General features: G+C 50.3%; 1 protein-coding gene across 1 annotated transcript in view; it reads left to right on the forward strand.

The window, feature by feature from the left end:
• Positions 1-1262: 1262 nt before the first annotated feature.
• SUN1 (Sad1 and UNC84 domain containing 1) overlaps positions 1263-23972 on the forward strand; it is a 43062-nt gene continuing 20352 nt past the window's right edge. The window contains exons 1-13 of the mRNA XM_011956931.1: positions 1263-1442; positions 1877-1973; positions 9964-10152; positions 11871-12055; positions 13218-13244; positions 13360-13536; positions 19042-19125; positions 19436-19546; positions 21132-21230; positions 21804-21897; positions 22462-22520; positions 22645-22787; positions 23241-23450. Of these exons, the coding sequence (XP_011812321.1) occupies positions 1897-1973; positions 9964-10152; positions 11871-12055; positions 13218-13244; positions 13360-13536; positions 19042-19125; positions 19436-19546; positions 21132-21230; positions 21804-21897; positions 22462-22520; positions 22645-22787; positions 23241-23450 (1455 nt within the window). The 5' untranslated portion in view covers positions 1263-1442; positions 1877-1896. The remainder of the gene's footprint in view (positions 1443-1876; positions 1974-9963; positions 10153-11870; positions 12056-13217; positions 13245-13359; positions 13537-19041; positions 19126-19435; positions 19547-21131; positions 21231-21803; positions 21898-22461; positions 22521-22644; positions 22788-23240; positions 23451-23972) is intronic.

Here is a 23972-nt window from a genome sequence, read left to right on the forward strand (position 1 = left end):
CGTCCGCACTTCCCTCAGCACCTGCTGAACCTGGAGTGTGACCTCTTCCCTACCATCCCTGTCTTCCTTGCTTTCCTTTTCTCTGGCCTGGCTGGCCTAATGGACTTACTGCTAAATTAGCGCAACATCTGGGCAGGAGTGGGCATCCAGAGCATTACTCAGTTAGCCCCGTGTCCCCCCACCCAGGGCAGGAGCAGGAGTGGGCATCCAGAGCATTACTCAGTTAGCCCCGTGTCCCCCCACCCAGGGCAGGAGCAGGAGTGGGCATCCAGAGCATTACTCAGTTAGCCCCGTGTCCCCCCACCCAGGGCAGGAGCAGGAGTGGGCATCCAGAGCATTACTCAGTTAGCCCCGTGTCCCCCCACCCGGGGCAGGAGTGTCCCCCCACCCGGGGCAGGAACAGGAGTGGGCGTCCGTAGAAACACTGTGTTAGCCCAGTGTCCCCCCATGGCGGGAGCGTGAGCGGGAGTGGACATTCGCTGAGCCCAGCCTTGGGCTGTTGCTTGGCAGTGCAGGTAGAGCCCATTGTTGCATTGCTGCTGGGTGGGGCTGGGTTCTGCAGAGGCTGCCGGACCAGACCTGTGCGCCTCAGGAGCCCAGGCATGGTGTGTAGGGCGAGGGTAGCCTGCACTGGATCCAGACCAAGGCCCTGCTTCTGTGCCGGGCTCCTCTGCACATGGATTGGATGTAGATTTAGGTGTTGGTTAAAGTAGGTAGACAAGTGGGAGAGAGAGAGTTAAACAGATATTAATTATTATGTGGATTAAGTGATCACAGTTAGTTGTATTTGCAAAAAGCTGTTGAAGCGTAAGTTCATAGAATGCCAAACAAGTGTGAATTATACTTGCCCAGCCTGTGTTCTGGGTTGGGTACTGGGCTGGATGTCCCTGGAAAGAACTGAAGAATTTTGAAACGTGTTTTGAAATGCAGAAGTTTCGTCATGCTTGTCGATACTTATAGGTGTAGTACAATTTTTACATGTAAACAGTGGTCTTTATTTCTGTGGTACTTTATTTCAAAGAAAGTAGTATGAATTAAAGTACTTTTGGCTTGGTTTATGGAGCTCAGTCATTTGTACAAAAGTATGTTTTGTCCAGGATGTTCTTTTAGTTATATCTTCCTCAGATATTTCAATAGCTGACTACGACTCACGTTGCTACTATGAGGACTTCTTAAAAAGGCAGGGCGTGTGCATGTGAATATTTTTAGCCAGAGGAAGGTGTGAGTCATTCCAAAGAAATCTAGATGACAGCCTGAGAAACAATACACTCACCACTTTCTAACCTAAAAAATAACCTGTTTTTTGGTGAGGAAAAAAGTGTAAATAGTGCCTTAAACTTTTTTATTACTCACCCTGCAGTTTCTTTTCTGATTCCGAGATGCTTGTGAGAGCTTCAGCCATCTAGGAACGTGTACGCTGCTGCTTGACTACGGAGTAGCAGGTAGTTCTATTTTAGTTAATAAAATAAAAGCTGATTTCAAAAGACTGAGAACATTTTGACACAGAGGATTTAAAAACATCTTGAAGAGCGCTCTGAGTTTCTCTCAGTGTTTCTTGGAAGGTGCCTCCGGTTTCATGAGTCAGTCACTTTAGGGCTCCCCAGGTCTTTTTCTCAGGCTGTATTAGGGGACTAGATACTACAGAAGTGTTCCTGGGCTTGTGACTATGGAAACACTTGTCTCCTCTGTTTAGAAAACACTGCTGCTGGCTGTGTTGCCTGGGAGTTTTTTTTTTTTTTTTTTTAAAAAAGACGCCTGGGAGTTTTGATGGTGACCTGAGTTGAGTTGCATGTAGGCAGCTCAGGTTGACTAAGACAGGACTGCCCTGGATTTCCTGCTCGTTAAACACTCTGCATTTCTTTCCCGCCCTCTGCAGTATGGTTTGAAGTGGTGAACATGGATTTTTCTCGGCTTCACATGTACAGTCCTCCCCAGTGTGTGCCGGAGAACACGGGCTACACGTATGCGCTCAGGTGAGTGTGCACCTGCACGTGGGGGCCTGGCCTTGCGATGCCCACTTGCTGCCGCGGTGGCGTGGACCTTAGCAGGAACTCGATAGTACTGCTGACTGCATGCTGTATTTTGAAGGTGAAAAAAAATGGTAAACTGTGTCTTACGGCTTTAGGGTGGTTTTGAAAGCTGCGTTTCCGAATCTGTTTATCCTGGTGACTGGGTGGTTAGTCATCACACATGGCGTGCTGGCTTCAACCCCACCCAGGCGGTGGTGATCTGGAGAAGTCTCTGTGGTGATGGCTGGGGTTTGTGATGTGTATCAGTGGCTTGGTATTTTTGAGTTAACAGAAGTAACCTGGAAAATTATTTCCCGTTTGAAAGGAAGCATCATAGAATAGTGTTGAAGCTCAAGGTTTCAAGAACACAACTTTTGGCTGGGCGCGGTGGCTCAAGCCTGTAATCCCAGCACTTTGGGAGGCCGAGACGGGTGGATCACGAGGTCAGGAGATCGAGACCATCCTGGCTAACACGGTGAAACCCCGTCTCTACTAAAAAATACAAAAAACTAGCCAGGCGAGGTGGCGGGCGCCTGTAGTCTCAGCTACTCGGGAGGCTGAGGCAGGAGAATGGCATAAACCCAGGAGACAGAGCTTGCAGTGAGCTGAGATCCGGCCACTGCACTCCAGCCTGGGCGACAGAGCGAGACTCTGTCTCAAAAAAAAAAAAAGAACACAACTTTTGTCTGAGGCTGAGTTTTCTGCTTTTACTCATATTCTGATCCACTCAAACCGAGAGGCGTTTGAGTCTGAAGAGGTGCTGGCCCTGCCCCTTGTGTTTTCAGTTTACCAGGTAGAAAGGGTGACTGAAACGAAGCTTGCGTTTGATGAAATTACAGGTTAGCGCCCAGGGAAAATATACAGCGAGACAGGTCAGGATCTGATCAGCAGGTTGGAAAACCTGTGTGTGTACCAAGCAGATGTTTCAGCGCCAAAGGAAAATATACAATGAGACAGGCCAGGATTTGATCAGCAGGTCGAAAAACTTGTGTACCCAAGCAGATGTTTAAGGCACCAGGAAAATGCTTGTGTAATTTTTTTCAGAGGCTTATCTTTTTTTTGGAGACAGAGTCTCACCCTGTCACCCAGGCTGGAGTGCAGTGGTGCAATCTCGGCTCACTACAACATCCACCTCCTGGATTCAAGCAGTTCTCCTGCCTCAGCTTCTGAAGTAGCTGGGATTACAGACATGCGGCCACCATGCCCAGCTAATTTTTCTGTTTTTAGTAGAAATGGGGTTTCACCATGTTGGCCAGGCTGATCTCAAACTCCTGACCTCAGGTGATCTGCCCGCCTCAGCCTCCCGAAGTGCTGGGATTACAGGCATGAACCACCACGCCCGGTCTCAGTGGCTTATCTTCTAAAGAATGAAAATGTAATTGAAACTGTAAGAAAATTAGAAAATATTTTAAGAAAAATACTTCCTACCAGCATTAGTCAGATCTCACATTTGATGATTGAGTTTTTAATTCACAATTCTAGGTCACATCACACTTCCATAGCAACACTCTGTTTTGTAAAAGTCCTGTAGTGGTTAGAACAGAACAGGTAGGCCAGCTCAGGGAGACTGCTCCTTCCTTCAGACCGTGCAGCATGAAACAGTGATTTATGGTCATTCATTGTTGCTTTTCTGACCTATTTTAAATAGAATTTTAAAAATGCCTGTGTGTGTTTCCCTACCTTGGGAGAGCAACACTTAACTTCATTGAAATTCACAGCCTTCCTTTAGTGAGACCTGTGGGCAGACCTCTGTGGCAGCTGGAGTGGGAAATACAGGGGGAAGGTGGGCAGGGGCTGGCAGGAGTGGTGTAGGCTGGGCTGGGAATTTAGATTCTTGGTGGACAGGGGCTGGCCGGATGGTGTGGGCTGGGCTGGGAATTTGGACTCTTGGTGGGCAGGGGCTGGCCGGAGTGGTGTAGGCTGGGCTGGGAATTTGGACTCTTGGGCACTGGGAACCCCTGAAAGGTTTTAAAGGGGGGATGCTCTCTGAGGTTGCTGCAGGATAGAGGTTGGGGGCTGTCCAGGAGATGGCCGGAGTGCTTTGGGGAGGCCCAGCTCTGGATCCGACCAGAGGGAAGGACCAGCCGCCTCGCGTGAGTCGAGGCCTGTGGCGCACAGCCGGAGACTGGAGGCAGGGGCCTCAGGGCTGGTCTGAACATCAGTGCCTGGGTCCACCTGGTCCTGGGCTGGTCTCCCGCAACTCTTGCCGCCCCAGCCAACCAGCCTTACACTGGGTCCTTACGCTCTTCTCTTTTTCCTTTCCTTAGGCTCCTGGTAGCCCTGGCCTCTTTTCTGAAAGTTCTCCTTGTCTTTCAGCCCTCCCTGCATAGTCGGAAGGTGGAGCGACTGTTCCTGATGGCTTTCTGTCTCCGTCACTACCCTCATCTTGATTCTTAGCAATTTCAGTAAACACTGAAAAGATCTTCCAGCATCCTGGCTACTCACTTTCTTTAATTAAAATTTTTTTCTCTTTTTGGGGGCCAGGCAGAGTGGCTCACGCCTGTAATCCCAGCACTTTGGGAGGTCGAAGTGGGTGGATCACTTGAGGTCAAGAGTTTGAGACCAGCCTGACCAACGTGGTGAAACCCCGTGTCTACTAAAAATACAAAAATTAGCTGGGTATGGTGGCACGTGCCTATAATCCCAGCTACTTGGGAGGCTGAGGCAGGAGAATCGCTTGAACCTGGGAGGTGGGGGTTGCAGTGAGCCGAGACTGCACCACTGCACTTCAGCCCGGGAGATGGTGTGGGACTCCGTCTCAAAAAAATAAATAAAATAATTTTTTTTTCTGTTTTGGAAAATGAAAGTATGCACGTTGAGAGAATAGTGGTGACAAGCCTATTTGCCGGTGACTGGCTTCGACAGTGATGCATGCGGGTTTTCCGCCCCCACCCAGCACTTCGGAACCTCTGCGACCAGTGCTTCAGCCCACGGGTTTCCAGCCCGCTGTCCTGCTGCACCAGTGGCCTGGCACTCTCCCTGCTGGGACAGGGTGGGCCCGAACACTTCCTCCTACGTCCCCCTGGAACTTCACTGGATTATTTAAAGCCAGTCTCTGAAAGATAGTGGTATATTTGGCCGGGCATGGTGGCTCACGCCTGTAATCCCAGCACTTTGGGAGGCTGAGGCGGGCAGATCATGAGGTCAGGAGATGAGACCATCCTGGCTAACACGGTTAAACCTCGTCTCTACTAAAAATACAAAAAATTAGCCGGGCGTGGTGGCAGGCACCTTTAGTCCCAGCTGCTAGTAAGGCTGAGGCAGGAGAATGGTGTGAACCTGGGAGATGGAGCTTGCAGTGAGCCAAGATCGTGCTACTGCACTCCAGCCTGGTCAACAGAGCGAGACTCCATCTCAAAAAAAAAAAAAAAAGATATATTTAAAATAACCCAAATATCACTATCATCCCAGTCATTTAAAGGGGTTCTTAATGTATTTAAAAGTCAGTGTTCCAATATCCCAGATCCTTGAATTTTTTCTTTCACAATTAATTTTTTTAAAATTAGCCTAAACAGGATCGTCATGTTACATTGGGTGATTTCCCTCTTAAGTCTCAATCTGTAATTCTTGTCAACTGGTAGTTAAGTCTGGAAGTGCGGTCATTTTTTGGTTTATTTCTTTATTGGCGTGACTCTGTGACAGATGGTGTTACGGGATGTAGCTGCCTGTCACCATCTTGAGTCTGTGCTGTCTGGCGTGTCTCCTCTGATAGCACTGAGGCTGATTGATGTTGTCAGCTGAACCCAGCCGCAGTAAAATCCAGCCATTGGCGATGGTGGCCTTGAGCTTCCGGGTCAGAGGAGGATGCTTCCCGGAGCCCTTGGACCCGACGTGCTGCTGCCCACGCTCAGATCCAGGGGCGCTAGAGACATGAGGGTCACACCATCCAGCCGCTCATGGGGGTATTGGTTGTGGAAGCCAGAAGAAGAGAGTTTCCAGAAGGGGGGACTTGCCAGCAGGGGCAGATGCTGCTGTACGGTCAGGAAGATGGGGTGACTCATCCATGGAGGTTGGGGGGCCTGGTGGAAGTTGCTTCAGAGCCTCCACCAGGCAAGGAGCGAGCGGAGACTGGCCAGCGCTACAACCAGTTGGCTGCTGGGGGAGGTGGAGAGGTGTGGCTCTGAGTGGAAGTTGTTTTGTTTTTTACCATGGGGTGAGCCAAGCGTGTGTCTAGATGCTGGTGGTCAGGAGCCAGTAGAGAGAAGCTGAAGATGAAGGAGAACGAGGAAGGGTCTTCTACAGAGAGAGGAGGGCAGGAGAAACTCCATCCAGAGCATGCAGGCTTGGCTCGGGATTCCTCTTCCATCGCAGCAGGCAGGAAGGGTGCGTCAGGGTAGAACATGAGTGAACGTATGAGTACATGCATAGGAAGAGATTGAGTATGTGGAATTGGCTCATGGAGGCTGGCAAGGCCCAAGATCTTCAGGTTGAGTTGGCAAGTGGAGACTCAGAGCAGCCGATGGTGTAAGTTCCAGGCCAAGTCCAGAGGCCCGAGACCCAAGAGAACCATGGTATAGTTCCAGTTTGAAGGTGGGCAGGCTCAAGACCCTGGAAGAGCTGATGTTCCGTTTTGAGTCTGAAGGCAGGAAGCAGCTGGCGTTCCAGCTCCAGGCTGTCCGGCAGGAGGAGCTCCTTCTTACTAAAGCCTTCCTGTTCTGTCCAGGCCTTCAGCTGCTTGGAGGGCAGTCTGCTTTCCCAGTGTTTTGATTTTGATTCGAATGTTACTGTCCTCCAGAAACACCTTCACAGATACACTCAGAATAATGCTGGAGCAAATATCTGAGCGCCCACGGCCCAGTCAAGTTGACACATACCGCTAACCCCTGCAGAGGGAAAGGATGGGCAGGGTCGATGAGGAGGCAGTTTTCTGATGGCATCTGGCTTCTCTGGGAAGAAAAATGCAGGGCCTTCCCGACAGAGACCGAGAGGTGGAGGGAAGAGATGGTGACGTCAGACATGGGGCGTATGGAGGGGGTCTGAGAAGGCCACAGAGGGCTGGGCACACATGGCCCCCAACACATGGAGGGCCTGAGGACCTGGGGACCGCGGATCATGACGCACTCGCACCTGCAACATGAGAGAAAGAAATTCGGGCCCACTCTGTCCCGGCAGGGAGAGTGCCAGGCCACTGGGGCAGCAGGACAGCAGACTGGGGAACTCTTGTGAGCTGAGGCCCGGGTCACAGAGGCTCTGAAGTGCCGGGGCAGGCAGGGGTCCGTGGCCGGAAGTACTGGGGCAGGCAGGGGTCCGTGGCCGGAAGTACTGGGGCAGGCAGGGGTCTGCGGCCAGAAGAGCGGGGGCCGGCAGGGGTCCGCGGCCAGAAGTGCTGGGGCGGGCAGGGGTCCGCGGCTGGAAGAGCTGGACCGGCCAGGGGTCCACGGCCGGAAGAGCGGGGGCGGGCAGGGGTCTGCGATTGGAGTTGGTGTCAGGGCACAGCCGTCACACTCCGCGAGCAGCGGTCTGAGGCACAGAAGTCCCAGACACGTGGACTGTGCACCTTTCGGTCTGGCACACCTGAGCTGACTTAACCTTGTGTGCCTTTGTTGGGCAGGTGCTGTGGGTCCAGGGATGTTTGGTATCTGTCTCTGGTTTTCAATTGGAGTCCATTTTTTTTCAGTCTCTTGATACAAAGTACATCTAAATAACACATTTTTGAAAGAACAGTGTATAACTAATGAGAGAAAGACATTAAAACCTGATGTTCTTACGGGTGAGATCTCCAGGTTATCTTCGGGGTTTTCATCAGTCTTGTCTCCTTGTTCTGTCACTTAATTCTCCATTTGAAATTTTGTGTTCCCCCAAACATTGTAGAAAAGGTAATAAAGTGCTGTAATACTGTAACCTACTGGGCTGCGTTGTGTCCTGGGATGGTGCTGGGCCGGCATCTGTGTCCTCCTGTCTCCACTGGACACTGGTGTTCTCCTGCAGGGCCCTGGGCACACCTGTCTGTAGGAACCGTGATACGGATGGTGGCTGGGTGGACAGCCTAGGCTGGCGAGCAGAGGTAGCTTGTGACATTCCTGAACTGCACCTGAGCTGTGATGCTGATGGAATCGTGGGTGCTGGGGCTGGAAGGGACCCTGAGCTCATCTGATGCCGTGGATGAGGGGGACTGGAAGGGACCCTGAGCTCACCTGATGCTGTGGTTGAGTGGCTGAGACTCAGGAGCTTTCCTCACTTGGGTGCCTGCTTTCTGTTGGGACTTGAAATTTTAGTCTTTGAACTCAAAGCGGTGAAATTCCCAGTCCCTCCCGCTCTTCTTCCTTTCCCCTAGTCTCTTCCCTCCCTGACTTTTAAGCATGGCTGCCCACCTTGATGAGGAGTCTGGTGCCGTGCAGCTCAGGGTGAAGATGCTCTGGCTGTGGTAGCCAGCGTGAAGATCCTCTCATGCTTTTACATGTCTGTGTGTGGATGGGTACGTGGTGGTATTTTGTCGTTTATTCTAACATAGGATGGTGCTAGGGTTTTTTTGTCGACCAGTGTACCTGGAAGTCTTTCTGTGACCATGTGCAGGTCTCCCTGTGTTCTCATGGCCCTGCAGCGTTGTGTAGTTGGAATGTGCCCTGGTTCACCTGCCCATTCCCCTGTGGGTGGCATCCCCATGCCTGTTCCCCTGCGGGCGGCGTCCCCGTGCCCATTCCCCTGTGGGTGGTATCCCCGTGTCTTGCTGTGACAGCACTGCCGTGAGGGTCCTTCCACACAGCTTCCTCACCAGCGCCCTTTCTACCCAAACCAGCAAGGGTTCCCAGTTTGTGTTGGAAAGCAGGGATCTCATCTCAACTTCAAACCCAGTAGTTAGATCAAGAGGCTGAGTGGTGGTGGGAGGGTAGAAGTCAAAGAGGTTAACAGATGAATTGAAAGTCGTGATTGTGTTGGTCCATACCTACATAACAAGTTCTGATTTGAAATCAGATTGTTTTCTTAAACTAGCATCACAATTGTGAAAAATATTCTGCTAGAAACAAACCCTGCTTTAGATGATACTGAAATTCTGTCTAGCTTCATACCCATCGTCAACGTTCAGCATAGCTTACTGCAGTCTCTCTCTCGTCCCCACCTCAGCCTCTGAATTAAAGAAGAACCTCTTTTTAAATTGTGTATGGCAATCCGAAGCAGTTTATATTAACTTACTGTTTGTCATGAACATATGACAGGGTTTTGCTCTGCTACCCAGGCTGGAGTGCAGTGGTACAATCATAGCTCACTGCAGCCTCAAACTCCCAGGCTCACGCAGTCCCCCTGCCTAGGCCTCCCAAAGTGCTGGGATTGCCGGCGTGAACCCCGTGCCTGGCTCATCTTTTTATTTAATTACATTAATTGAATAATTATATGGAAGGTATTGGAATGCCTTTCTTTTGGTCACAGGCTCCAAGCAGTTTTGAATTTGTCTCAAGCCTTTAGATAAATTCTAAATTTAGAAGGGGAGCATTGACGGCTCGGTCACTTGGCCTCGTCTCCTGCGTGGATTCATTTTATATGCACTGGTGTATTGGATTAAACCTCACGTCCGCGTAGTGTTGACTAGGAAACACACTCTGATGTGTTTATAGCGAGGACGTAGGTGGGGACTCAGGGCTCTAGCATAGGCCCTCAAGCAGTTCTTAGGGTGAGTTGTAGACGCTAGATTCCAGCATCTGGGAATGTGCTGTCCTACGTCTGATGTGAAGGGAAAGTGACTGGGGCAGATGTCAGGAGCCGATGCTGGCTGACCTCTGCCACCATACAGTCCTATCCTGCATCTGATGTGAAGGGAGAGTGGCTGGGGCAGGTGTCAGGAGCCGATACTGGCTGACCTCTGCCACCATACGTTTGCTTTAGAGTGAGGTTGTCACCCAATAATAGTTGCTCTTGAAAATCCACAATGCATTGCACTCTCAGTTTTGATTTGTTCATTTTGTTTCAGAATGGGGGCTATAAGCACTGCTTTATCTCTGATTAGTTTTTTTCCTTCTAGTTCCAGTTATTCTTCAGATGCTCTGGATTTTGAGACCGAGCACAAATTGGACCCTGTATTTGATTCTCCACGGATGTCCCGCCGTGGTTTGCGCCTGGCCACAACAGCATGTACCCTCGGGGATGGTGAGGCTGTGGGTGCCGACGGTGGTGCCAGCAGTGCTGTCTCCCTCAAGAACCGAGCGGCCAGGTGAGCATCGCCCTCTTGCTCTCTGTCTGATCTCTAATACCAGTTAAAACTGAGCTTCCATACTTTTTGGTCTGTAAAGCCACATCCTGTCTCTTGAGCTTAAGGATATGTGTGCGTGCGCGTGTACAGACACACAAACCCGCCATATAAAGTGGCAGTGTTGCTGTAAATAAAGACTGAAAGGAACTCTGGAATCTACGTGGGTTGTTTAGTATTGATGTTCTGCCATTCATGTTTCAAGTTCTCTTCGCTGGTGCACTCCACGTGCAGTGCCAGCCCTCAGGTCTGGAAGCTCGTGGTCCTGTGGTGGGAGTTGAGCCACAGCTGTCCTACCACATGTTTAAGGAGGAAGGAATCTTGCAGATTACACATGGTGTTGTGGACGATCTCCATGTCCAGTTTCTTTTTTCTTTTTTTGAGATGGAGTCTCTGTCGCCCAGGCTAGAGTGCAGTGGCGCACTCTTGGCTTGCTGCAAGCTCCGCCTCCCAGGTTCATGCCATTCTCCTGCTGAGTAGCTGGGACTACAGGCACCCACCACCATGCCCGGCTAATTTTTTTTTTTTTTTGAGGCGGAGTCTCGCTCTGTCGCCCGGACTGGAGTGCAGTGGCCAGATCTCAGCTCACTGCAAGCTCCGCCTCCTGGGTTTACGCCATTCTCCTGCCTCAGCCTCCCGAGTAGCTGGGACTACAGGCGCCCGCCACCTCGCCCGGCTAGTTTTTGTATTTTTAGTAGAGACGGGGTTTCACCGTGTTAGCCAGGATGGTCTCGATCTCCTGACCTCGTGATCCGCCCGTCTCGGCCTCCCAAAGTGCTGGGATTACAGGCTTGAGCCACCGCGCCCGGCCGATTTTTTTTTTTTGTATTTTTAGTAGAGACGGGGTTTCACCGTGTTAGCCAGGATGGTCTCGATCTCCTGACCTCGTGATCCGCCCGTCTCGGCCTCCCAAAGTGCTGGGATTACAGGCATGAGCCACGGCGCCCTGCCCTTTTTTTTTTTTTGAGACGGAGTTTCGCTCTTGTTGCCCAGGCTAGAGTGCAGTGGCGCGATCTCGGCTCACTGCAACCTCCGCCTCCCGGGTTCAAGTGATTCTCCCGCCTCAGCCTCCCGAGTAGCTAGGATTACAGGCATCCGGCACCACACCCAGCTAATTTTGTATTTTTAGTAGAGACAGGGTTTCTCCATGTTGGTCAGGCTGGTCTTAAACTCCCAACCTCAGGTGATCCGCCTGCCCCGGCCTCCCAAAGTACTGGGATGACAGGTGTGAGCCACCGAGTACTGGGATGACAGGCGTGAGCCACCGCACCTGGCCTACGACCACCTATTCTTGCTGTACTTAACACAATTCCATCTTTACCAGCAACTTAGAAATCGCTTTTAGAAAAGGGGAGGATTACATTCATAAATCACAGTTTTTTATTTTCAGGCCTTTTTTATTTTTAGTTTATTTTAGCTTTTAACCACTTTGGGGTCATGGTGCCCAAAATAACCTGGAAACTATTTTGTGTTTACAAATTTAGAGGGAGTTCTTGGATCCCAGCTTAAAAATTCCCTTTTTTATATTAACAATTGATTCATTACAGCGGAAAAGGCATAAGAAAAGGGCTTGCCTTAAAATGCTCTGTTTATTCCCAGATGAAGAGTTTGTGTTGGTCAAATGTAATCATTTTGTATTTTCTAGAAAAAATCTATGAACTTGCTGTCTTTTTTCTTCTTAGAACAGCGAAACAGCGCAGAAGCACAAACAAATCAGCTTTTAGTATCAACCACGTGTCAAGGCAGGTCACGTCCTCTGGCGTCAGCCACAGCGGCACTGACAGCCTGCAGGATGCTGTGACTCGACGGCCTCCTGTACTGGATGAGTCTTGGATTCGTGAACAGACCACAGTGGACCACTTCTGGGGTGAGTCCTTGGGAGATGCAAATCGCCCCACCTACGGTTGGGGTGTCTCTCAGATTATGCTGGGGAGAGGGAGGCTATGGCCAGGTGTCGGTTTGCAGGGATTATGCTGGGGAGAGGGCGGCTGTGGCCACATTGTCAGTTTGCACGGATTATGCTGGGGAGAGGGAGGTTGCGGCCAGGTTGTGGGTTTGCTGCATGACTGGTTGGGAGGAGGCCGTGGCCAGGTTGTGGGTTTGCTGCATGACTGGTTGGGAGGAGCATCAGTTAGGTTTCAGGCTTGTCCTCAGATTTGATCAGGACACTCCTTGGAAGCTGCTTCCATGTGCGCCTTGTCAGGTTGTCATTGGGTTATGCTAACGTATAGGGACTAGTTGTAATGGGGAGATTAAGCAGCAGGTAGTAATCTTATAACTCTGTTTCTTATAAATGCATTACTTTTGTAGAATGTTTGAACAAAGACAGTCCAAAAACGTACCAGTGTGTTTCCAAGAAAGCTCTAAGCAATGAAGCAGCCAGGGTTAGAGAGTTGTTAGAGAATGCTGCAGGGTGAGGCATTGGCACTCAGACTTGGCTGACGTGGGGTCTGGGCAGTGGGAGCCACAGCCTGGCTGGGGAGAGCGTGGGGTCCCAAGGCTGTGCAAGGAGAGGGAGGCGTGGTAAGGGATGCCCAGCTGCTCATCTTTGTTCAGTTTATGTTCTGGTTGTCCTGTTTGAGACAATTAGAAGATCCAGATTAGTTCCAGAGATCATGTGTGCTAATTTTGAGAAGACTTGATATTCGTGTTTGTTCTGTTTTGCTCAACTAGTGAGAGTGGTTACCAGACAAGAGAGAGGCATCTGCTGCTGAGGCTTGTGCCTCACTGAGCGGGCTGTGAGAAGACGGGCATTCCCCTCCTTCCCTCATGTTCTGCTTCCCTCCTTAGGCCAGGTGCTGTGTGTGCTGCCGTCTCTCTGTATTTTCTCCAAAGACAAGTTTTCACCTTCAGTCGGAAGATGGTATCTGCATATATCTGGAGGCATTTTAGGAAATGAACCGTGGCCAGTGCCATAATGCTGATTTATTAACCATTGTAACCTTTACATTTTTTAAATGGGTTTTGTTCTTATTTGATAAGTTGAGCTCAAAAGCAAAAATGTGTGTTTTTTGTTTTTTTTTTTTAAGGTCTTGACGATGATGGTGATCTTAAAGGTAATTATTTTCGTCCTTTTACTTTCATACACTTTTCAAAATAGAAGTTTTAGTTAAGTATCTGCAGACTGTGATAAACAGGTTCCATCTACCATCTACTGTTTAAAAACTTTAGGTGGAAATAAAGCTGCCCTTCAGGGAAACGGGGACTTGGGAGCCGCTGCCACCGCGCACAACGGCTTCTCCTGCAGCAACTGCAGCATGCTCTCCGAGCGCAAGGACGTGCTCACGGCACGCCCCGCGGCCCCCGGGCCTGTGTCGAGAATGTATTCTAGGGACAGGAATCAAAAACGTAAGTCTCAGTCCTTTAAAACTCAAAAAAAGATGTGTTGTCCACATTTAATATTTCCTTTCTATAATCCTCCGTGTCTGCAGTATTTGTCTTGGAGACTTAAACTCAAAATTATCCCTTGAAAGTATAAGAGGCCGGGCGCGGTGGCTCAAGCCTGTAATCCCAGCACTTTGGGAGGCCGAGACGGGCGGATCACAAGGTAAGGAGATCGAGACCATCCTGGCTAACACGGTGAAACCCCGTCTCTACTAAAAATACAAAAACTAGCCGGGCGAGGTGGTGGGCGCCTGTAGTCCCAGCTACTCGGGAGGCTGAGGCAGGAGAATGGCGTAAACCCGGGAGGCGGAGCTTGCAGTGAGCTGAGATCCGGCCACTGCACTCCAGTCCGGGCGACAGAGCGAGACTCCGCCTCAAAAAAAAAAAAAAAAAAGTGTAAGAAGTACACCCCAAATCAGCGTCATCCTGCCTGTCCTCTTTCAGCTTACGTTTTTTGTGGTTAGTAATTTTGTACCTAAAAGTATTTGAAATTCTATAAATTTGGACTTGAGCAGAAGAAAGTTTCTATGTAAACGAAACTGTTAAACCTACAGTCAGTTTCAGATGCACACCCTGATTTTGATAAGGCAGCGTGGATGTTCCCGCGTGCTGAAGGAATGGCTTTGGGACGTTGCTCTGGGCGGTCCTGTGAAGTGTCTACGCCAGTGTTCCTGTCAGGAAACCATTGCCCATGGTTGGTGCCCCCTGCTTATGGTGATGGAGGGGCCTTTGGAGAACATCTGGGTCTGGGAAGGACACCTGGCTCTGGTTTGTTCTGGGACAGCAGCAGTCATTGCAGGGAACCCCCTGACGTGGACAACCTCTGTCCTTGGGCTTTCCTCAGCGGCGACTGGGAAAGAGTGTGGGCATCCCTGCGGGCCCCCTCCCAGGTCTGCAGGAGAGACAGAGCCACAGACCCCTCTCCGGCTTCCACGCAGGACTGCGACGCCCTGAGGGGCTGGGAGTCTGTGCCCTTCGTTATTGCCTGGCCCGGGATCTCTCTGACCTGCGGCAGGAAGAGGCTGGGACCCTCGGCCGGGCCGGGTGCTGCCTCGTTCTCGAGCCCTTGGCACTTTGTCCTTTGAAGCCCTCGGCACTTTGTCCTTTGAAGCCCTCGTTCTGCTGTGCTTGCAGGTGCTGGAAGCCTCAGGAGTGCAGGGCCGGGTCTGTCTTACCCACTCCAAGCCTAGCTATGCCCGGGACGTGGGACGTTCGTCCAGTATTATTCAAATGACCGGACATAATGAAGGATGGCAACAGGATGAAGGCTTCTGCCCTAAGATTTCTAGCATCTTGTTTTTACCAGCTTGTCTTCGTGGCCCTCACTTGTGGTTGTGTCTGCTGTGGTGTTGTGGACACTGCTAGTGTTAATGCCCCACAGTAAGAAAGTGTGAAAGGGGCCTGGAAAGGTGGCGGGAGCAGGGTGGCACGTGGGTTTCCCTCACGGCAGTGTGCACGGTGCCCGCTTGGGTTCCTCCACGTGGACCAGCACCACTGAGTGCCCACTCTGCGCCAGGCACTGTTCGTGGTGGTCACGGCAGCCCGCTTTTTACCGACAAGCAAACTGGGGCTCAGCCAGCTCAGGAGGCTCGCAGGCAGGTGGGGGAGCCTGGAGCTGAGCCCAGGTGTCTGACCCAGGTGTTCCCCCTTCGCTGCCTACCTCTATGAGCACTTGGCACCCCACGGCCCCGTGCGGTGCTGCACGTGAGCCCTCGCATAGCTTACGCGACATGCACAAGGATTCCCTGTATTCAGGGTTTATTGAGGCTGTGTTTTGAAGTATGCCATTGATAGGCTGAACATAACATTTTTCTTAGAATAAAAAAGCACATTCCATACACTCTACTGTGGCAGAATAAGGATGTTCACAGATAACTGAGAGAAGCTACCAAACCGTGCTGTCTTCCGAAGGCCTCCCTAGGCGTGTTGTGGTAAATGTGTGTTTCTGTATAACTGACAGAATTTTGGGGATCAGGGCCCACGCTTAGCCGTGCAGTTGAGTGTGTGTGTAGATGGAAGCGGCGCTGGTGTGCTGTGGACTGTAGCTCCCGAGACTCACGGTCCCTGCCCGCAGACGTCGGTCTCGTGGCACCTCCCCACAGATGTCGGTCTTGGGTGTTTTGGGGGAGAAAACAAGCCCCATCCTTCCCACAGGGCTTCTGGGCTTCGCACCTGCCTGCCCTTCTCAGATGAAGGCCAGGACTTGTGTGGCCCACGTTAGTGTTCACCCTGTATTAGAGTAAAATATGTTTATCAAAGAACATTGGAAAATCAGGCACAAAGAAGAAAATAAAAATCACCTACAAGCTGCCACACCAGAAAAGAACCACACTTCCAGAAATTTCCTTTCTACGTACTTGCAGTCAGATTGCATGAATTGGTTGCATAATCATATTTATTTAAAATAAATACGGCTTTCCTCAAGTATAAATTTTCTCTCCACATTTTCTTTATTTTTGTTTTCGTGTATGTACTCATTGTAATTCTCTCTGTAAAGTCTTTCAGTAGTACAGATAAAGTGAGTCCTTTCCCCCCACCCAATCAATCCATCTCCTCCTGGGGAAACCACTGCTAATGATAATAGCTGAATGGGAATTCTTACGCTTTTTAAAATGAGGTGAAATTCAGATAACATGAAATTCACCATTGAAATGTACAGGTTAGGAGTAGTCAGCCTCCCCAGTGTTGTGTGACTGTCCTGGGATTCTCTTATGCACCTGCAGAACTGTGCAGTTTTAGCTTTGTTTTTCCTTAAATGCCATCACAGTGTATGCACAGTTTAGCCTTTCTTTTCATTTTATATGTTAATTGAGATTAACTTTATTCTTTTTGATGCCTGTACAGGTTTTTTTTTTTTTTTTTTTTAGACAGAGTCTTGCCCTGTTGCCCAGGTTAGAGTACAGTGGTGTGATCTCAGCTCACTGCAACCTCCACCTCCTGGTTTCAATCAGTTCCCCTGCCTCAGCCCCCCGAGTAGCTGGGACTATGGGCGCATTCCACCACGCCCGGCTAATTTTTTTTTTTTTTTTTTTAAGACGGAGTCTCGCTCTGTCACCCAGGCTGGAGTGCAGTGGCCGCATCTCAGCTCACTGCAAGCTCCGCCTCCCGGGTTTACGCCATTCTCCTGCCTCAGCCTCCCATGTAGCTGGGACTACAGGCCTACAGGCGCCCGCCACCTTGCCCGGCTAGTTTTTTGTATTATTTTTAGTAGAGACGGGGTTTCACCGTGTCGGCCAGGATGGTCTCGATCTGCCTGTCTCGGCCTCCCAAAGTGCTGGGATTACAGGCTTGAGCCACCGCACCCGGCCAATTTTTGTATTTTTAGTAGAGTTGGGATTTCACCATGTTGGCCAGGCTGGTCTTGAACTCCTGGCCTTGTGATTCACCTGCCTTGGCCTCCCAAAGTGCTGGGATTACAGGCGTGAGCCACCATGCCCTGCCCAACACACATTGTATCTTCTGAAGTGAGAGGTGGCACATGCCTGTAGTCCCAGCTACTTGGGAGGCTGAGGCAGGAGGATTGCTTGAGCCCAGGAGGTCGAGGCTACAGTGAGCTGAGATCGTACCCCAGCACTTCAGCCTGGGCAAGAGTGAGACCTGTCTCAAATCAATAAATTAAAAAATAGGCTGGGTACTGTGGCTCATGCCTGTAATCCCAGATCTTTGGGAGGCAAAGGTGGGAGGATCACATGAGGCCTGGAGTTTGGGACTAGCCTGGGCTGTAACATAGCAAGACCCCATCTCTAAAAAAGCAGAAACAAATTAGCTGGGCATGATGGCATGTGCCTGTACTCCCAGCTACTCAGGAGGCTGAGGCAAGAGGATCACTTAGGCCTGGAGTTCAAGGCTGCAATGAGCTGTGATCATCCCACTGCTAGGCGACAGAGAAAGGCCCAGTCTTTGAAAAAAAATTAAGAATAAAAATAATAAATAGCAAAGGAGGTGATTCTGGAGGTGATTCTGGTGCTCCGGTGTCCCATTCTTAAGCTGGCGGGTCAGAGGCCATGAAGCAAATGGCTCTTTGGCAGTATCTGAATGTGGTAGTATATGTGTAAACAGCATTGGAGTGAAGTGGCCGCGGCTCAGGTACTCTGTAGATGATTGCTAGTGCGTCAGCGGAGCTGGCGGCCTTCCCCGGGGGTTACCCCGCAGCCCCCTCTCCGGGGTCCCCTGGGGGTTACTCCGCAGCCCCCTCTCCAGGGTCCCCTGGGGGTTACTCTGCAGCCCCCTCTCCAGAGTCCCCTGTCCACCACCAGTTGGGCTCTTCCCCGAGTGATTATCTTTGGTGTCCATTCTAAAAGTGCCTGACATGAGTAATTTGGCTACTTGATTTATCAGGAAGTAGATGTTGGCTTTATGGGAAGAAATAACGCGTGTTCATGGTTTTTTAATAGGCGGTGCGTCTTTCTACGTGAATAGGATTTTGTGGCTGGCCAGATACACTGCGTCATCTTTCTCATCATTTTTAGTTCAACTTTTTCGAGTGGTTTTAATGAAGCTCAATTATGAATCAGAAAATTACAAATTGAAAACTTATGAATCAAAAGATTATGAATCCGAAAGCTTTAAGTCAAAAAGCCATGAATCAAAAGGTATTTAAATATTTTTTCCCTCCTTCTTCCACCAATCGCTTTCGCGGTGGAGAAGGCACTGTGCTTTTCCTCGCCAGGTGCCTCCCTCACTGCCTCCTCCTGCAGTCTTGGTGCTGGCTCTCTCCTGGCTTCCCCTCTGGATCTCGTATCTCTGGGAGCTTGTGGAACTTTTCCTTTGTTCTGTGTGTAGTTCGGTTCTCTCTGAGCTGATCAGTGTTGAAACATCTTTAAAGTTGTTTCTTAAATGAAAAGTTAATGTGCTCAACTTTTGATTTTTATTACCTTTTTAAAGCAAAAACTTTACCTGAGTGGTATTTAGAACCTATTTTTTGAGAATTTTTTTTTTCTTTGAGACAGAGTTTCACTCTTGTTGCCCAGGCTGGAATGCAATGGCACGATCTCAGCTCACTGCAACCTTCGCCTCCTGGGTTCAAGCGATTCTCCTGCCTCAGTCTCCCGAGTAGCTGGGACTACAGGCGCCCGCCACCACGCCTGGCTAATTTTTTGTATTTTTAGTAGAGGTGGGTTTCACTGTATTAACCAAGATGGTCTTGAACTCCTGACCTCGTGATCCACCCGCCTCAGCCTCCCACCTGCTGGGATTACAGGCGTGAGCTACTGCGCCCGGCCCAGAGCAATTTTAAGCTGATGTTTGTATGTTTGGGCTGCGCACAGGATTCAGCCAGCGGGTGGGGGGTCTTTCCCGTCTCTTCTCGTGGCCCGGGCCCTGTCACCTGCGTGGTAGGAGCCATCAGCTACGTGAGCTCTGTGGAAGTGGCTAGCCTAGCACATTATCTGATCATGGCGACTTCAGGGTGTGAGGAGCGCTCGAGCTTGGCGTCGTGAGTTCTCTAAGCCTCTTTTGCGTGTGTTGCAGCTCATGCCAGTTACTGTGGGAGAATGAATGTGAGAGAGGTTCTCAGAGAGGATGGCCACCTCAGTGTAAATGGGGAAGTGCTGTGTAAGTATGGCTTCGTTTTCCTGTGGGCGTCAGTTGTGGAGTTGGTCCCACACGCCGTCATGTTGGGCACTAGCAGAGAATGAGCAGCCCGTGTGACATGGTGGTCCTCACTGATGACGACGGGCTGGTGGAGCTGCTGCTTAAGCCCCCATCACAGAAGCTCATAGCCACCAGATTGCATTTGCTTTGATTGTTAACTGTCTTGTGTGTAATTGAGTTTCCTAGTTTTTCAGACTGCCGTTGCTGTGCACAGCTGAGATGGACAGAGTTTGCTTGTGAATCCGCCACATTCACTGCTTGTCACCCACAGGCGACAACTGTAAGGGCAAGAGGCACCTCGACGCGTACACAGCCGTCCGCTTGCAGTCGCCACGGCCGCCCAGGCGGGCAGGGACCCTCCGGCACATCTGGGCGTGTGCAGGTTGTCTCTCGCCCCGTCTCCGTCTCATCCCACCCCATCACTACGCTATTTGTGCCTTGTGTGGTTTGTGCTTGGAATTCAAGTGCTTTAAAGTCTTGCTGTAAAAACTGACAGGAATAGTATTAACTTTGGTTTAAAACAGGGTGAATCTCTCTCGAAAAGATTCCTTGTAAATTGATTTTTTGGAGATGGAGTCTCACTCTGATGCCCAGGCTGGAGTGCAGTGGTGCAATCTTGGCTCACTGCAGCCTTCACCTCCTGAGTTCAAACAATTCTGCCACAGCCTCCTGAGTAAAGGATTCTTTTTGTATTTTTAGTAGAGACAGGATTTCGTTATGTTGGTCAGTCTGGTCTTGTACTCCTGACCTCAGGTGATCCACCTGCCTCAGCCTCCCAAAGTTCTGGGATTACAGGTGTGAACCACCACACCTGGCCTCCTTGTAAATTTATTTAGTATGAGTTAAACATTTGAAAAGGAATTTATTTGAGGTGAGATTGAAAGTCGAGAAAAGGTGAGTGCCTGCTCACCTCGCTGTGCGGGAACTGGAACTGGGGCTCGCTGCGGCTGCACCTCTGCCCTGTGCCGCTTTAGTGGTTGCTGTCCGTGCCCCGAAGCTTACATGAGCACATTACTTGTTTCCAGTCTACACTCAAAACTTTCTGCCTTTTTTGGCATCTTAAAAAAAAGTTTCAAAAATAATTGTCTCACCTGCTAATTAATCAACATAAAGCAATTGATTTTTCTGTTAAATTCTCATAAGCCGTACTTCTTTGCATGCCAACCATGTTGTAATTACATAGTTGCAGGAATTAACATGCAGATGTTAAGTCAGTGTGAGGAGAGAAGCACCCACCATGAGAGCTGGAACAAAGCTTACTTTGGGAGGCCGAGGCGGGTGGATCACTTGAGGCTGGGAGTTCAAGACCAGCCTGGCCAACATAGCAAAACCCTGTCTCTTAAAAAAAAAAACTGGAACAAAACGGATTTCATGAGCAGTTTCCTGCTTTTTGGAATGTGAGGTTTGCTAGTAAGTTGATTGTGGTGCATTCCATCATCCGGCAGTGCCGTGTTACCCTTCTGAAACACTTTCTCACTAGAAAATGTTAGCCTTTAGAATAATGTGAATTTTGGTCTTTGAGTAATTATTTTCTCACCTAGAGCATATGAACTGCAGGTGTCTATGGAATTTCAATCTGCTTTAAAATATGGTACTATCTTTCCAATATAAACTGTGCTGGCACTGATGGCCAGTATTTATAGGGTGGGTGGCTCCAACCGCCGCCCCTGGGGTTTCGTAGGGGATATCTGCATTTTACATCTGAAGTATCTGCAGGCAGAAGTGAGTGAAAACTATTAAATATAGAACTGAGCTTCTCCTATGGGAATGTCAGTGTGGTATTGCCAACACGTACAAGAGTTATTTGGTTTTCGTATTTTTTGAGGCGACTCGACCCACCGACGTGGGCTTTGGTGAAGTGTGTGGTGTGGGCGTCCCCGCCGTGCTGTCAGTGCGGAGGCTGGTCTCTGGCATCTGTCTGCGGCCTCTGGCATCTGTCTGCGGCCTCACACGTCTTCTCTGCACAGGTTACTTCTTGCTGCAGACTCTGCGCAGGATCGGAGCTGCGGGCCGGGCTGTGTCTAGGACGGCGTGTTCGGCCCTTTGGCTGGCCGTGGTTGCTCCAGGTGGCTATTTTGGGTTTCTGTGTTGCGTTCTCTCCAGAGCTTCTGGCAGCTAAGCACCTGCACTCGATGATTTACCTAACCAAGTAAAAATCTCGTGTAGGCTCTCATGCTTTGACCCTTGGCGTCACGTGTCTCGTTCCTCATGGTGTAGCAGTGTTAACTGACTCTACTTGCTGCATGAGCGCCCTTGGTTTCTCTGGGGTTGGGTCTGGGGTGTGTCCGGCTGCTCGAGTGCCCTGTGCAGGGTACAGAATGCATGGATCTGGGGCTTCCTCTCCCGCATCCTGTCCTGTGTGTTCATTAGTGTGATACGTTACCGCCTCGCCTCTCCTGCATCCTGTCCTGTGTGTTCATTAGTGTGACATGTTACCGCCTCGCCTCTCTTGCATCCTGTCCTGTGTATTCATCAGCGTGACACATTACTGCCTCGCGTGGCAACTAGCATCGTGGAACTTCTTCACCTCCAGCTTCATCTTCATGTGCTTCTTGCTTGGCCTTCACAGAAACAGTCCATTTAGGAGCTTGGTTTTCCTGAGAACGTTTCCTTAGAACGTTTGGTGTTCTCTCTTGCAGGGAAGGCAGCCTCCGGAGTGTTCTGGTGGCTGGGGATTGGATGGTACCAGTTTGTTACTTTGATTTCTTGGCTGAATGTGTTTCTTCTTACCAGGTAAGGAAATGGATGTCATGTCAGCTTGGTGCTTTAAAGAACCAATTTTGTACCATTCGCAGGCTCTCATTTGATCTGTTATTTTATAAGGATTTAGCTGATGTTCACGTAGTGTTTGTATGTTTTACAAAAGTGCCTTTATGTTCTTACTTTTCAAACCAACCTGTGAGATAAGAAAGGCAGATATCATTAAGGAAAACAAGTGTGCAGAGGTGAGGCAGCTGGAAGGGCCTGGGCAGGGTGGGGACCCAGGTCCAGGCTCCTCCCCTGCTGCAGTGCCCAGTGGCGCCAGTCACCTGGGGAGACTGGTGACCTGAAGGGGCAGAGACTCAGGGCAGCTCGGGCCGTCCCCACAGCACCAGAGAGTTGGTACCATAGGTCTCGAGGACTCCGTTGTACATGAAGGTTCTCCTGTAGGCATCACAAGCCTTGTAGATAAAACCGTAACTGCTTTTCTAATACTGGGGGGTGGATTTTGCATGAAATTATCTAGAGGGGGAAAGCAGATTGGTGAACATTGACTTTCATTTTTTCCAAGTCAAAGGTTTTCATTTTTACCCCCAGGTGCCTTCGAAACATCTGCAAGCTTTTAGTCTTGCTCGTCCCACTCCTCCTTTTACTCGGTAAGTCAATCCGGGGGCTAAGCAATACACATACGTGTAACTTAGTGGAAAAAAATGAGCGTGTAAGTCCATGGTTTGAGAAACATGGTGTACCTGTGTGCGTGTGGTGGTTCTTCTCTTTTAGCAGGTCTCTCCTTACGGGGCCAGGGCGATTTCTTTTCGTTCCTGCCTGTGTTGAACTGGGCAAGCCTGCATAGAACACAGCGGGTGGATGACCCCCAGGACATATTTAAACCTGCGACTTCTCGCCTGAACCAGCCTCTGCAGGTAAGAGGGTAGAAGGGCCTGTCAGTTGGCACCGCACATGTGAGGTCTTCAGGGACGCGTCCACACTGCTGTGAGCCAGGCACTTCAGTCAGGTGCCCTGTCGTAGGAAATATTTTTAAATGTCAAATAAGCAAGTCTTTGGAACTCCTTAAGTGTTCTGAGAGTTCAAATGCACATTTAAAGTACTCTCATGATTCAGTTAGTTTTAATGTAAAAAAACATTATAGTATTCATTACTGTGCAAAGTACGGAAAGTATAGAGAAGCGAATGAGAACCACCCATAGTCAGACACGTAAGGATCGAACCTGATACTCCAGGTTTCTGTGGATTCCTCCATTTGTGTGCGGTGCACCCCAGAGCTGGCGTCTTGCTGTAGGACACTGTTTGGAGGTTTTGACTGACTGCTCATGGTCACTTGATTACCTGGTTTCATTCCTCTCTTACCATTTCAGGGTGACGACGAGGCTTTTCCATGGCATTGGATGAGTGGCGTGGAGCAGCAGGTGACCTCTCTGTCTGGACAGTGCCACCACCATGGCGAGAATCTCCGAGAGCTGACCACTTTACTTCAGAAGCTGCAGGCTCGGGTGGACCAGATGGACGATGGCGCTGCCAGGGCATCAGCATCGGTCAGAGATGCTGTGGGACAGTCCCTGAGGGAGGTGGGTGCTGCCGGGCTCCACGGTGACACCAGCGCGCTTCTGGGTGCCGTGTTCTCTCTCTTTGGGCGACAGAGGGGATGGGAGAGGTGCCGTTGTGAGAAGGGGTTGCACTTCCTGTTCTTAGTTACTGAGAGCAGTGTGCCGGAGAGGGAGTCGGTTTCCCATCGTCTGCTGATGACCGGGAGGTGTGGCTTCCATGGCACATGTGAAAGTGGTGGGCAGGAGATGTGTGATAACCCCAAGCGGGAAGTCTGGCGGTCGTGGAGAACCATGGCCTTTCCTGTCCTGTTCTCCAGATTGCCCTCTGGGTGACAGGTCATGGCGCTCTGTCCCTGCAGACGGGACGGCCACTGAGTGGCCCTGTAGACAGGATGACCACTGAGATGGACACACACTGTCTCACATGGGTCCCAGACGCACTTCTCCTCGGAGGCAGACCGAGATGCTCCCGCCCACCACAGGGATTGCGTGGGGGGACCCAGGAACCTCTGCTTCAGAGGACGCCCTCTCTTGTAAAGAAAA

This window comes from Colobus angolensis, unplaced genomic scaffold (genome assembly GCF_000951035.1).
Source record: "Colobus angolensis palliatus isolate OR3802 unplaced genomic scaffold, Cang.pa_1.0 Scaffold43, whole genome shotgun sequence".
In the NCBI taxonomy this organism is placed as follows: domain Eukaryota; kingdom Metazoa; phylum Chordata; class Mammalia; order Primates; family Cercopithecidae; genus Colobus; species Colobus angolensis.